Below are 14,260 nucleotides of genomic sequence, written 5' to 3'. Positions count from 1 at the left end.
CTATTTATTTAGGAAACAAGTACTTACACAAGTATACGGTTGCGTATACCCTCTGTAACTGGAAGATAATGCCTGTCCTCCCTTTCCAACATGAAATGCATTGAAAGTGGGTAGATGATTGTTAGGCGATCCGTAAATACTCGGACTCGTAGTAGTGGTAGGTCCGTTCATGTTTGACGAATGGACAGAATTCGGCGACACCGACTGGGGCTCATTGAAAAATATCCTTTGATAATTATCGATGAGAATTTCAACTACTATATTGTAAAACTTTAGGTCCATTATCGAGGCCACTGTTTCTTCTTCTGGGCGGAGTAGTGTAGGGCCGAAACAAACTCCCAAATTGCTTACAGTCATAAGATTCTTGTCGCTTTTAGCAACAACACTGAAATAATATTGAGGAATTGTAGTCAATGTATATTTATTTCCAGAAATGAAAATTTTTTGTTTGTCAGTAACTTTTCATTTTTCATAATTTTGCCAATTATTTAGTTACACGACTTGCTTTCATTTCTAAAACTATTTTTATTAACCATCCTCCTCGCAGGCAATGCACATGCCACTGCGGGAGAAATCAGTGGCATGTGCATTGGTTCCATTAGACCAAGGCCTACTAGCCCTGATTTTGTTCTCTTCAATCGTGACTCTGGCCGTGAAAGCCTACGTTCTTATATTGTTACATCATAATTGCTTATGAAATTGTAAAAATAATGTTTTTACAAGGAACCGTTTCCCAGTTCTTTTAGGCAGTGTTAGAAAAGTAAACAAGAAATGCATGTCCTGATGTTAAATTTATATGGCTTTCCAAAAGATGAGAAACATCACCTTTAGATATCAGACACTTTCTATTTAATTTTGAGAGGCTGAGCAGAAAACTATATGTATGAGAGAGGCACAGTTACAAATATTAAGTTGGTGGAATCAGTAGATGGCATTGGATATATCAGTTTAATAAAAATAATAATTTCGGGAAGTACTTTGGTTATTAGTAACATCGACCGTGTTAACACAGTGTCTTAAAGAAGAGGTTTGGTGTTAACAACCTCATTTGTTACGTCGTATATTTGTTACAAACTTTATAAGAATTCAGTATCATGAAAGTTCTCAATAGTGTCAGTATTTTTAATCAGTAATTTTAGTTGAGCAAATACATTCAATAAAACCCATGCATGAAAATGACTTATCACCTCACTTTCATTGAAAAATCCCTGAAACACAGACATCAATATATACCCCATAAAAAAAAACCTGAATGACCATAGTTAAACCTCGGAGTTCCACAAGGGTTGATGCTGGGACTCCTACTTTTTCTATGAAACTATAAATATTTTAATATTCTGTATGCACAACAGTTATATTTGTATACTTTATAGGGTAAATTTGAGAAGGTAACAACTTACTTCGTCAAATGCTTCATTAAAATTTTCAACACTTCAAAATTAGTTTTTGGTAACCTATAAAGCAACGTGTGAACGTCATTTATTCTGGTCTGTTTCGATTCACTTTCTGAAAAAAAAAATGAAGTAGTGAAAAAATATACCAAACACACATTTTCCTAATTTCACTTACTGACTGCTGCAATGAATCCATTATGATATCGGTACGTCATCAGGGGCTCAGGCAAATTTCTCAGATACGTTTTCAAAGCACTCGTAATGGTCTTAGTTTCCCATTCGAATGGATCGTCAAAGGCAAGTTTTTCACTTTTCCTGCGGTCCAACCCCATAGTTAATAACTTGTTTACTTTTGAACTGACGCCAACCACCCTGAAACATATTTGTTCCACTGTAGATACAAATACTAAAACAATGTTTAGTCTACGAGGGATATATTTTTGAAGTTTCTCTTTAACGGCATAAATCTCATTGAACACACTATACTTCAGAGATCAGCTTCGTTAAGAATGGATTTATTTGGTCGAGTGTGAATAAGTGTGAGCCACAATAAACTCTTGCGGGTTGCGGAGGAGGGACGAATAGACCCACTCCCTTAGACCTAACCTAACCTAATCTAATACTTCGAAAATAAGTCTTGACCAGGTTATACAGTTGTCTCATATTTCTTTAACAATTTTGGGTTGGGTTGGCATAAGTGGTTTGTTCCAATCATTCAATCGACCGTCAGGTGAAACGGTAGTTCGATCCGAGAGACCAGACGATCGATTTTCACTGCCTATCGTCCAACTCGTGCTATGAATCGCACGTTAAACGTGGAGACCTCGATAATTCTGAAATTGCACAAGTTTCGACTTTTGAGGGTTTTCGTCCGTAAGAGGGAGTCAGATGAAACGGTTAGGCACTGCCTATTGTCGAACCCGTTCAACGGTAAGATCTCGTTAATCTTGAGATTGCACAAGTTTCGACTTCTGAGGGTTCTCGTTCGTAAGATATTTTCAAACCGTCGAAACCCGAGGAGCATATTAGCAATTGAATACTCTGACCGTTTTCACAAATGTGCCCTGTTCGAAAATGTGTCCATCAACAAGACATGGATACTGGCATTTCTCAACACAAAGATTCTCCCAATAATTGAAGCAGGGTCAGACCAATGAAGTACACGAGTCGTCGGGCGTCCGTAATCTAGTCCCTTGAAAAGTTACCACATATTTTAATTTTTCTATGAAAGTGAAACATTCAGTTCTAAATTTTAATTCACTTTTCTTGATACCAACGACTATTACCTGTATATGCCTTGCTCTTCCAAACCTCTACTTTCAAGAACTTCTATACACTTTTTTACAAACTGAATTCCTGTTTCATCGAGGACCCTTTCCTCCGAATTTGGAATCTTGCTTACATTATTACTTGGTGTCGTGTAGGTCTGGAAAAGGAGATAAATAAGTTAAAATTATAATTTATACTGTAAGATAGGAGGGAAATGATGTAACAAGTGTGCAGATTGTGAGCCGAAGGAATAGATAAACCAACTTTGAATATAATATAGCTACATTGGAAATTCCCAATTATAACAACTTGCCATCTGTCCATATAGCTACCCTACTTTAAAGATATAATAAATGCAGAGCGAAGCAAAGAGTATATTAAACTGAATCATTTATGTAATTGATGACTTGTTTATGTTGTGGAAATTCATGATCACTTCAATGGAATGAATAAAAACACTTTTGTCTAATCTATACTAGTTATTTTATTTTTACGACCGGTTTTAGTTTTTACCCCATTATCAAATATAAAATCTAACTAATATTCATATATAGCAGAAATAGAATAGGGCTTAACACATAACCCTGTGGTACACCAGATTCAATGGCCCTGTTCTCCGAGAGTTCCGTTGTCCTCACCATTTAACTCCGACCTGAAAGGTACGATTCGAACCAAGTATTTATTACACCTCTACATCCATATTTATAAAGTTTTTTTAGTAAAATTTTATGATTGACGCACTCAAACGCCTTTGAAATATCGCAAAAAATTGCGGCGGCTACTTCACCAGCATTCAATTCAGAGTAAATTTCATATAAAAAAGAGAAGATAGCATTATTTGTATCTTTTTCCGCCTGAAACCCAAACTGGTTTCTGCTTATAATAGTTTTGAGTTATTTTTTAAGTTTTAAGAATTCATCTAAATGTACTTTGAGTAATTTCTCAATAATTTTTGCTAAAGTCGATATTAAGGAAATAGGACGCAGATTGGAGGGATTATTTAACGGAAATCTTCAGGGAAGAAGGAAATGAGCCAGTTCTGAATGTGGCACTGATAAGGACAACCAAAGCTTCTAGAGCATTTAGTGGTAAATTCAAATGAATGTTAACGGAAATATTATCATATCCGGCAGTTTTTGTTTTTAATGTCATGAAGTGTTTTGAACAATTCATTGTCAGTGTCATAAAATAAGACTGTCACGAATTTTTATATTTTCTAAGTTGATCAATGGATCATATGGAGCATGATTTGTGTTACTCAACTGTTTAGCAATAGAACTGTAGAACAGAACTCATTTATTATATTAGGATTAAGTGAGAGTTCAGAGTCTTTCTTTTTTGTTTTACCTCTTATATCACTAACAATTGATCAAGCTTCTTTAATTTTATTCTTCGATTCCCCCATTTTGTTGCCGTAATATATCCTCTTAGCTAGACTGATAGTGGATCGATACTTTTTCGTAATTATTGAAATAGTTTCAAAAAAATGTTTCGTTTGTGAATTTTCTGATATAATGCAGTGAGTGTAGGTTTTTAGAGGATGTTTTCAGTCCTTTTGTCACCCATGGCTTTTTACATTTATTTTTAATTATTTGTTCTGGAAACGACTTATTAAACACATCGGACAATGCACTGTGGAATGTATTAACATCTGCAAGAATCAAAACACAAGATAAGTAAACATAATCTCGAAATCCTCATTATATAACCACGTTTTTAGACTTCAAATGTATTAGTTAGTTTTTACACTTGATAATGGAATAAAATCCGAAACCGGTCGTGAAAATGAAATAACTAGTGGAAATAAGACAAAAGTGTTTTCATTTATTTCATTAAATTGAAACTGAATCATGATTTCTAAAAAGTTATTTCAAAAATGAATATATTGAAGAACAACAACCTTCTTATTGAGTTTAAACAGGGGACGTGTCCATCCTTTCCACAAACAAGTCCTCCACAGGACTTGTTTGTGGAGAGGACTCCACAGGACTTGTTTGTGGAGGTTAAATAGGTGAGTAGAGCTTGTTCAGATGAAATTACTATATGGACACATGAGGCAGTCATTCAAGCAGTTAAAGACACTTCACTGCAAATAATATCTGAACGCAATGCACGAATGAATTATTATTATTTGTAGCGTATAAGCGGTATTTCTGACCTGCCTCATAAATATTACCATCTAGTTGAAACAATGACAAGTTCATTTATGGTGGAATCGAGAATCTGTTTAAATTAAAAAGATACAAGAGAATGTAAATAATGATAGAGATATTCTTACAGGTTCCTTTCCATCCATAATATCCATCCAAGCTTTCCTATCTTGTTCTGAAAGTGCCTGAAAGGTAAGTACAACACCTGGTCTATCCTCTGATTGTATATCGAAACAAAATCTTTTTTCGATAGAATCAGACATTCGCCTAACACAGGATGAGAGAAGCAAATTCTCAGGGGATTGAAGCTGAAATCGAAAAAAAAATTAGAACTATATACGGCTTGCAAGTAGAGATCCGACTTACTGTTTTTGTTGTGAGTTGGTTATAAGGAACCATACTGAAAATTTTCTTATTCTTGTCATAATTGCAGTAATGTTTTGACCAAGTAGTGCCAAACGCCTCTGAAAAATCGAATTGTACTCAATACCATGGTAAGCACTGAAAGATGGAACTAAAACCATCGGCATAGAATGAATACAAAACAAATACTGCTCCCACAGACCAGAACTACAAACTTTTCTCGATGCCCATATCACCAACCGAATTGCGTTATCAGCAAATCTAACTTCGCCTATTTATATCTAACAGGGTAAACTTTAAATTAAACTATGATTCCTCGTGAAATTTCCAGAAAATTTTAACAGAGGAGTTCATATAAAAGTAAATGATGGTCTGTATTCAATGGGACCTTTATCATCGTTCTTTGTTCTCGTTGCCATTCTTTGCCACTTTCAGACTTCCAAAAATATCCAAAAGTTGTGTCATGTACCGGTTTCAATAATTTAGATAATATTCATTTATTCCGAGTTATATCTTCAAGCGACACTAGACTTTTCAGGTCTCCGAAATCGGATAAGATGAAGCAGTCCATTGTTTTATTTTACATGAACTACTTTATTTAAACTAGCATGAAACCATTAATGTATGACCAGAAGTGAAAGTTCAGTACGTTAGGTAATAATTCGAATTTTGAGTTGAAAATGTTTATACTTCAACTCTGGATGATGCCAAATTGGTTGGTGAAAAGCGCTTAAAGGAAAGTAGTGCTGGTCTGGTACAGTATGGTTTTGGAATCATGATTTGATTCTCAGCAAAAACATTTTCTTCAGAACAAATTGAAACATTACAGAGAAAACAAGTATCTGGCAGAATTATGAATCAATGTCAAACAAATCAGGACCATTCAGTAATTTCAAAGTAATTTCAAGTAATTTCAAATTTTGTAATAATTATATATTCAAGCACATAAAATAAAGACTCTTCCGAGCTTATTAAGTCATCTTGTTTCAAATGCAATTTTTGAACTTTTACGAATTATTAAATAGTTAAAATAAACAAAAATATCTATGAATTATACCTCATTAATATAACCCATTCAATTCAAACCTTATTAATATATTATAATAACACAACAGAACATAAAATCTCTGAAAATAATATACAACTTGTAAACTAGAAAAAAAAATTACGAGTCGTTCTTCAGATAGCGCATTCCCTTTTTAGGTGAAAGGAAAACCCTGAGAAAAAACCTACCCACCAAATTGACATGAGAGTCTTCCCTAATCAAGTTATTCTGTTATTATATAAAATAATTTTCAGAGAGTTGTGATTTAAAACCCACAGAAGTGGATGTAAAAATTCCTTTTAAGCTCGCTTTGAGCACGAATCCGCTATATTACACAATTGTGATGGGATAGAGAAAGAAGACGAGCGAGATTACAAATAAATGATGACCTTTCTCCAAAACTCCCAACTCAGAACTAAAAGAGATTAAGTTCGACGATTAATCAGCTGAGTTAAAGAATCAGCTACGGTGAGTAAACCCGAGAAGGAATTTTTTGTGGTTCACAACTCTTGACCAAATGAATCCAGTCTCCCCACGAAGTCATTACTTTAGTGAGTTATCTTTCAGGTCAGTGGGTAAGAGCTGAAGTCAGTGGGTAAGAGCTGAACTCTACCAAATACTGAAAACCTTATCGGATCCACGGTGGAACAGGCATAGAAGGGCCGGATGTTCAAGACGCAAGATCCTCACCTTGAAAACCTCAGCGACCTTCCCCATCATGTATGACGTATGACATATTAAATTTAGCCTTGCAGGGCTTTTTAACCTCTGGTTTGGGTGGATCGTCGTTTGACCTGCTCAAGGGGTTTGCAGATTCTGCTACTGCTGCTCAAAAATTTGGCACTAGGCAGATTAATGAGCTTTTCTGCTCTTAAGGAAGAGATAGGTTGCTTCCTAGCTGCAACACGTAGTCTCTTAGGTTTGTTAACAGGATCAGGACTTAGTGAACTTATGAACAAGGAGAACAGTTCACATCGTTTACTGGACTCCACCTCCTTCGTAGATCCATAGTCGAATTCTTCGATTACTCCATTGTTCATAAAGGATCCACCAAGTAGCTAGGAAAAGGAGGTCCATAACGGCAGAGCCCCACATTACCACGACAAAGTTCTCTAAGATGACAGTCCATTTGGTATTTTGAAGGTTTTTCTAGTGACACTGAGTAGGTTCAAAGTCATACATCCTTTAATCATGAATACACATACCATAGGATGAATCCATCATTTAGGAGGACTCTTACCTCCACGGGTGATACTTCACTCGACAAGGGTATTTTAATGCCTCTCGAAAGATTCAGGTAACTGGGAGCATTACAGAACGACTTACAACTAAAAAATGAGAAAGACAAAATGGAAGTCATAGAAAAGGTTTCTGGGAGTATTTCTGATATGCCTCCCAGCACTACAAATTTTTTACACACCGTTATAAAACGGTATAAAGCTAATCTGGCGTGGTCAAAATACCCACACCCAAAACCGGTGCAACAGTTAGCCAAGCATCTTTCTTACTAATTGGTTGAACCTAACCGAAAAAAGTTTTACTTATGCTCATAGAAGGACAGAAAAATAATTCTTAAAGAGAATTTGAAAATTTGAGGGATACTGGAAGCAAAGCAGTAGTACCGCATTTTATAGCAATGCTAGTTTTCTGTAAGAGAAAAGAAGTTTTTGACTATGGGTTTAGCTGTAGCAGAGCAATCAGCTGGCTTGCAAATGAGATGCTGCTAAAGTGTGTTTGTACATGTGAAATGCCAAACAGCAACTACTGCACTCTTGAAAAATTATCTTCATCCCTTGAGGTTGAATTATAGTAATAATTCTAGCAAAAATCAAAGCACACTTGATGGTGTTTAGTATATTTAAGCAATTCTTTTACAACTCAAAGTATGAACAGCCTTTTCGTCAATTTTGACCTATCAAACACAAGTGTGAGGATCACAAACTCTTGAACCTAATATGAAGCTTACCAAAATTCTAATAAACTCTTTATCAAGAAGGGCTTCGAAACAAGCAGCCAGTCTAGAATCATTCATTATGACTGCATTTAGTCGAGCTTTTTCAGTATTATAGTCCTCAAAAACGGAAACGATATGTTTAACTCTGAAAAACCATTTTCTATTGAAAAAAAAGTTGAAGAAACAAAAAAATTATTTCACTGTTTGACTTTTGCTCATATCCAATAGCAAAAAAAGACATTTACAGACTAGCATTAATCTCTAGAAGATTAATGAATCCCTATTCTGATTTCTTCACTAAGTACTTGTTGATGAGATTCACTTGGTTGCTGCAGTTGGTTTTGTTACGAGTTTTGAATGATCGGATGGAATATCGAAAGTTAATAAAAATTTCTGAGAAGTCCTGGAACCGACTTTGTTTATCTACACGAGTTTGAATGTAAGACAATATCATCGAGATGATAAACATTTGCCAATCTCTGCTTTAAAAAAGTTGTTTCCCAATTGCAATGAAAAAATATAAGAACGTATTCCGGAGCTAATAAAAAAAAAAGGTTATGGAATGTTCCCAAGATACAGGGTATTGACCTTTGTTGTACTGGTGTTGTAAATATTCGTTGTCACAAAAATTTATGCAACTTGACAAATTGCAAACATCGCTAACAACTAAGTGCTGATTTTTTGATGCCATAACTCACTAAAAGTTTTATCTGCTTTGCAGATCCATTTTTTTCTGGGATTTTGGATGGATACAAAATTAAATGTTGCAAGAAACGTTAGGGGAGTACATTTTTGGTCATTAATGTTGGCTAAGCTGGGTCCAGAGTCCAGATAATTTTATCTAATTAACGCTAAATCACTCTTCATCACTGAAAATACAATTGTCAAAGAAATATTCACAATATTAATACAAACAAGCAATTTTAAAGAAAAGTTAAACAACATGTATTCAAAAGAAAATGCATTTCCAACATTTTTAAGAACATTTTTCTACAAAATTAGCTTCTGAAAACACCTTTACAGTTTTTCACCGCAATCAGAAAACTTTTTATAGATAGTTGGGAAAAAATAATACAATAATTATTAGTTTAATAAAATAATATATTAATTAATATTTTAATAAAATAATATAATAAGTAATAGTTTATTAAATTTTGATTAATTTTCAAGCTCAATTGCTGCCCACTTACAAACTTTTGTGCAAACCTCTAGAAATTAATTTATTGTTCCTCATAACTCTCCCAGGCATCAACATTAATTTCAGCCTTGTTATCATAATACAATGGGTTACATTCACTGTGTGATCTGCTGATGATAATGAATAATTGCAATCTACACATATTTTCGTGATGAATCAAGATCTTGTTTGATTACATTGAATATTTTATTCGCCAATGGATATATTCTGTTTGAACAATGCATTAGAACTAACATACTTACTTTTTTCTAACAGAAACAAATATCCTTCTCGGCAACCTTTAGCATTTCTCACTGGCTCATCCTGTTTCTGTACTTCAGACATTCGTTTCTTCAGTTTTTGACTGAAATCATCAAAATTGTTTCGGGTTTTTTGGATTTTCGTTTGCAATTCTTTCCAATATGGATCACATTCTTTCTTCAATTCGTATCCCTGAAAATGCGAATACATTTATTTATATACTTAACGGACAGCCCAATTTAACAAATATTTAAATACAACCGAGTATATTCAAGCATAGTTAACACACATATGAATCAAACAGTTCCAGCTCAGAATGAGTAATTGCTAATTTCATCACTCTATTAAATGACTCATTTCGGCCTTAGTTATATTGATGAATTCGATAATTTCAGGTGAATCAATGGTACAGTTTATGAAACTACAACACCTGTTTCACTATACAATAACTTCTTCAGGCTATACTTCAAATATATTGGTTGAACTAGTTTAATTGAAGAATTTATAACGAGGTCTGTAGAAATAATAAAGTGAATTTTCATTTTTCTCGAAGAATATTTATTTGTTCATCAGTTTCTATGTTATCCCCCTCATATATAATTAAACTTAAGCCAGCGGTTTTCCTATCCTCAAATCAGTTCTGATATGCACTTTTTAGTATGTCCTTGAGCCTCCTCAGAGATTCGGTTTTTGTCTCCTCAATCGTCGCAAAACGCCTTCCTTTTATGGGTCTCTTCAATCTTGAAAAAAAAGTCACAGGGGGCCAAATCTGATGAATACGGTGGCTGAAGCATCATCACGATATTGTTTTTGGCCAAAAAGTTACGAATAAGCAATGACGAGTGAGCAGGTGCATGATCGTGATGCAAAAGCCATGAATTGTCTTTCCAATTTTGGAACGAACTTCGCTGCCACACGCTTCATGCCCAAAATTTTCGAAAAAATTGCATAGCATGAGAGAATGAGCCAACCGATATGCCGACATCCTCAGTAACTTCTCAACAGTAATTCAACGATTCTTCGTAACAATTTTCTTCACTTTATCAACATTTTCATCGGTTGTTGATGTGCTGGGGCGTCTAGGGCGAGCATCGTCATTCAGATTTTCTCAACCTCCTGTACCACTTGTAAACATTCTTCTGACTCACAGAACAACCACTGTATGCCACTGTCAACATTTTAAGTGTTTTCGTGCACTCATTTCTATTTTTACACAAAATTTGATGTAAATTCTTTGATCCATTTTTTTTCGATAGCAGAATATCGCCGAACAGTTTTAACTGTGAACATATGTTCGAGACGATTGTACCAACATAAAAAATTTAAAAAATCGCTAATCGAATTTAGCTAGTCCGCAAAATTTGAACATTCATCTCATTTTTTGAACAGACCTGGTATATACGACTAGTGAACGCACCTTGAGTGACGTTCATAGTTTGAACATTGTTTAATCATTATCATGGGTTTTAAAATATATACAGGGCTATTCAAATTTGTTTCTGTACATGGGAAACTCGTAAACGATGAGAGATAAAGTGTCGGTTAAATTGTGACAAAGTTGCGTATTTTAGAGACCTATTCAATGATGTAAAAAATCGAATATAGCTCTTTTGGTTCTGGAGATAAACAGGAAAAAACAAAAAATCCCAAATTATTTTTTTGCCTATATCTTCTCTATTTACAGATATATTGAAAATCTGTCCACATTTTGCTATTGGTACTTGATGTGGGCTTTAAGAATATGTCCATTAATTTTTTATACAGGGTGTAATCTGACTTGCGCCACCCCCATCTATGAATTTTTAAATACGGACCTGTATTTTTTGTATCGTCGACGTTCACTTCATAGTGAGAAATTAAATTAAATTTTATATTTCGAGATGTTTGGGTAATATTTGATTATAATTGTGTGATTTATTCCCTTTTGAATTACGGACCTGGAAATTGGTTGAATGAGTCGAATAAAAACACAATAGCAACTTTCACGTCTCCCTATGTACCGTAGAGTTTTTCGAGTGTTTTTTTTATTACTAGGTACCTATTCATATTATTTTTTTATTGCTCTGAGCGTTTTCTACAATGAACTTCGAATAGAAAAACCTTATTATCTGAAACATATCTACATCAAAAATACATTATATGTGTTTTAATAAGCAGAAAAAGAAATGATAGAAATAATAACATCCGAAACGAACACTATAATTGTAATGGAAATAGCAATGAAGTAATTTATATACACAAAAAAATTAATGGCGCAATAAATGTTGGAATTGGAGTCCTTCCATATCGAGACATTTTTGAACTCTGTTTTTCAAATTATTTATTGCCCTAAACACACTTATTTGCTGCATTGTTGCGAAATCATTCAAAATCCTCAATCTCGAGTCTTCCACATTTTCTATCTCTCTGCCAGCGTAAATCACATTTTTCAATGTCCCCCATAGAAAATAGTTCAAAATAATAAAATCTAGTGATCTTGCAGGCCATTATATTGACCCAGTATGTTCAAATATTTTGATAAATTCAAAGTCATTTTTGAAGATACATTTTTTTGATTCTATAGAGAAGGTTTTATAATTTTTAATATGTTTTATCCTTAGGGGTAGAATATTACAAATTTTAGGTAGTGTGTAAGTTAAAAAGCGATCAAAAATATTTTTATTGAATTTTGGAGTGGATAGCAATTCGTTTGTTGTACTTCTACTAATATAAACTGTGGGACCATAATTATGAAATATTTTGTTTATGAATGCATACATACATAAACTATGAAAGTATAATGTTCGAATATTACTAAGATCTTCTGAATATATAAGACTAGACGAAGCCCGCGGCTTCGCCCATGTAGAATTTGGTAGTTGTAGTACTAATTAGTACTATGTTGCTGTATCGCTTGACAGAATCAGAATCTCTATGAAATTTTACTTATACATGTCAAGTTTCATCACGATCGGTTGAGCGATGTAGAAGTTTATCACTTTTCAACCAACCAACCAACAAACATCCATTTTTATATATTAGACTAGTTGTTGCCCGCGGCTTAGCCTGAGTTGAATTTGGTAATTGTAGTACTAATTAATACTATGTTACTGTATCGCTGCTGTTCCATTGTTTTGACAGAATCAGAATCAACGAACTTAGGCGTGCGCAGCGTTATAGAACAGTGCTTTCAAAAAATTGTTCTACCGCGCCATCTAGTGGCGAGTTACAGAAAAAATGATAGCCTAGAAACCTTCTCTATGAAAAATTACACATACAAAAATTTCATCACGATCGGTTGAGCGATGTAGAAGTTTATCACTTACCAACCAACCAACCAACCAACCAACCAACAAACATCCATTTTTATATATTAGATTAGTGTGATATACTCTTTTTTTCTTCAAGATTATTTTCAGAATATAGTTCTGTATTACGTTCAGGAAGGAACGTTGCAAGGAACTCTTATACATTGCTCCCCACACCAGAATACCATAACGAAAAAATGATTCAGCAGTAAATTAATATGAATATATTTTTCGATAAAAATTTTCTTAGCTAGTAAAATATTGGCTTCCTCGCTTTTTTTTGTCAGATAGTCAACATGATTGTTCCATTTTAAATTATTGTCAATATTTATGCCCAACTACTTGACCTCGTTTATTTCTTTGATTTCCTCCCTAATACCTGGAACTTTAATATTAGAGAAATTAGGTCTGTTTGCAGATGTTAAAGAGAAAGCAAGATAGTGGGTTTTACTAGCGTTTAATGAAAGACGATACATACTCAACCATTTATAAATCTTTTCCATGCTTGACTGGACAAAATTTTTGTTTAAAACCATGTATTTTCGTTGAAAATAACAACCGTATCATCAGCGTATGATATAACTCTTCCTTTTACTTTCAAATAGAGTAGGGACTTGAGAAAGTATTGGACCAAGAACGGTTCCTTTGGGGATCCCTGCTCTTATGGTCATAGTTTCACTTAATGTATCGTTAATTTTAACATATTGTTCTCGATCAGTCAAATAATTGAGGAAGACATCCATTCGTGAGTGTAATTCTAAGAATGTTGTCGCATTAGCACAATGCATTGAATATAAATAATTATAGGATAATCTTCTGAAAATATTCATATAATAATATCTACGTTATTTGGTTAACAGACATACTGTAGTTCTGAATACGACAAATTCAAATATACTGTTACGTTTTTCCCCGTGGGTTGACCAACAATTGACTACACTGAATAATGAAACTTAACTTTATTTCACTTTAAATACAACAAACACTTCAACTATCATTCGAATGTCTATCGCCTTACTAGATCGCTTCGCGTACCGCACTGAAACTTCCACTTGACTGTGTCGCTATGCTCGTGGCTAGCGTTTATATATCGTAATCGGATGCGGTAGAAAATTCGCCGAAATTCCATCGAAGTCGGTAGCATTATTCTGGCTATATCTAAAGCGGCAGTGAACATCGTACATGCGCGCGCTCTTAGCTACGTCACAATTGGTTTATGACTACCAGTGGTGGCCGGCGTTATTTTCTTTAGGGCATAATTTCTCTGTTTAAAATCTGTCTGTTTAAAATATGTTTTTCCGTTAATCAGCTGTCGCCCCCATACGAACGACAACTTTCAGAAGTTGAGAAACTTGGGCGA

General features: G+C 34.3%; 1 protein-coding gene across 1 annotated transcript in view; it reads right to left on the bottom strand.

Moving 5' to 3' along the window:
- The window catches only part of Graf (GTPase regulator associated with FAK), a 184,301-nt gene that overhangs the window by 9,783 nt on the left and 160,258 nt on the right, over positions 1–14,260 (bottom strand). Inside the window, exons 5-11 of the mRNA XM_074183358.1 lie at positions 9,616–9,805; positions 5,180–5,277; positions 4,942–5,121; positions 2,681–2,820; positions 1,570–1,766; positions 1,401–1,506; positions 28–385 (exon numbers count right to left, since the gene is read on the bottom strand). Of these exons, the coding sequence (XP_074039459.1) occupies positions 28–385; positions 1,401–1,506; positions 1,570–1,766; positions 2,681–2,820; positions 4,942–5,121; positions 5,180–5,277; positions 9,616–9,805 (1,269 nt within the window). The remainder of the gene's footprint in view (positions 1–27; positions 386–1,400; positions 1,507–1,569; positions 1,767–2,680; positions 2,821–4,941; positions 5,122–5,179; positions 5,278–9,615; positions 9,806–14,260) is intronic.

This window comes from Leptinotarsa decemlineata, unplaced genomic scaffold (assembly GCF_025532065.1).
Source record: "Leptinotarsa decemlineata unplaced genomic scaffold, Ldec_3_MD MMD2_tig00026336_RagTag_RagTag, whole genome shotgun sequence".
Lineage (NCBI taxonomy): Eukaryota > Metazoa > Arthropoda > Insecta > Coleoptera > Chrysomelidae > Leptinotarsa > Leptinotarsa decemlineata.
This window is presented reverse-complemented; position numbering and strand designations above follow the sequence as displayed.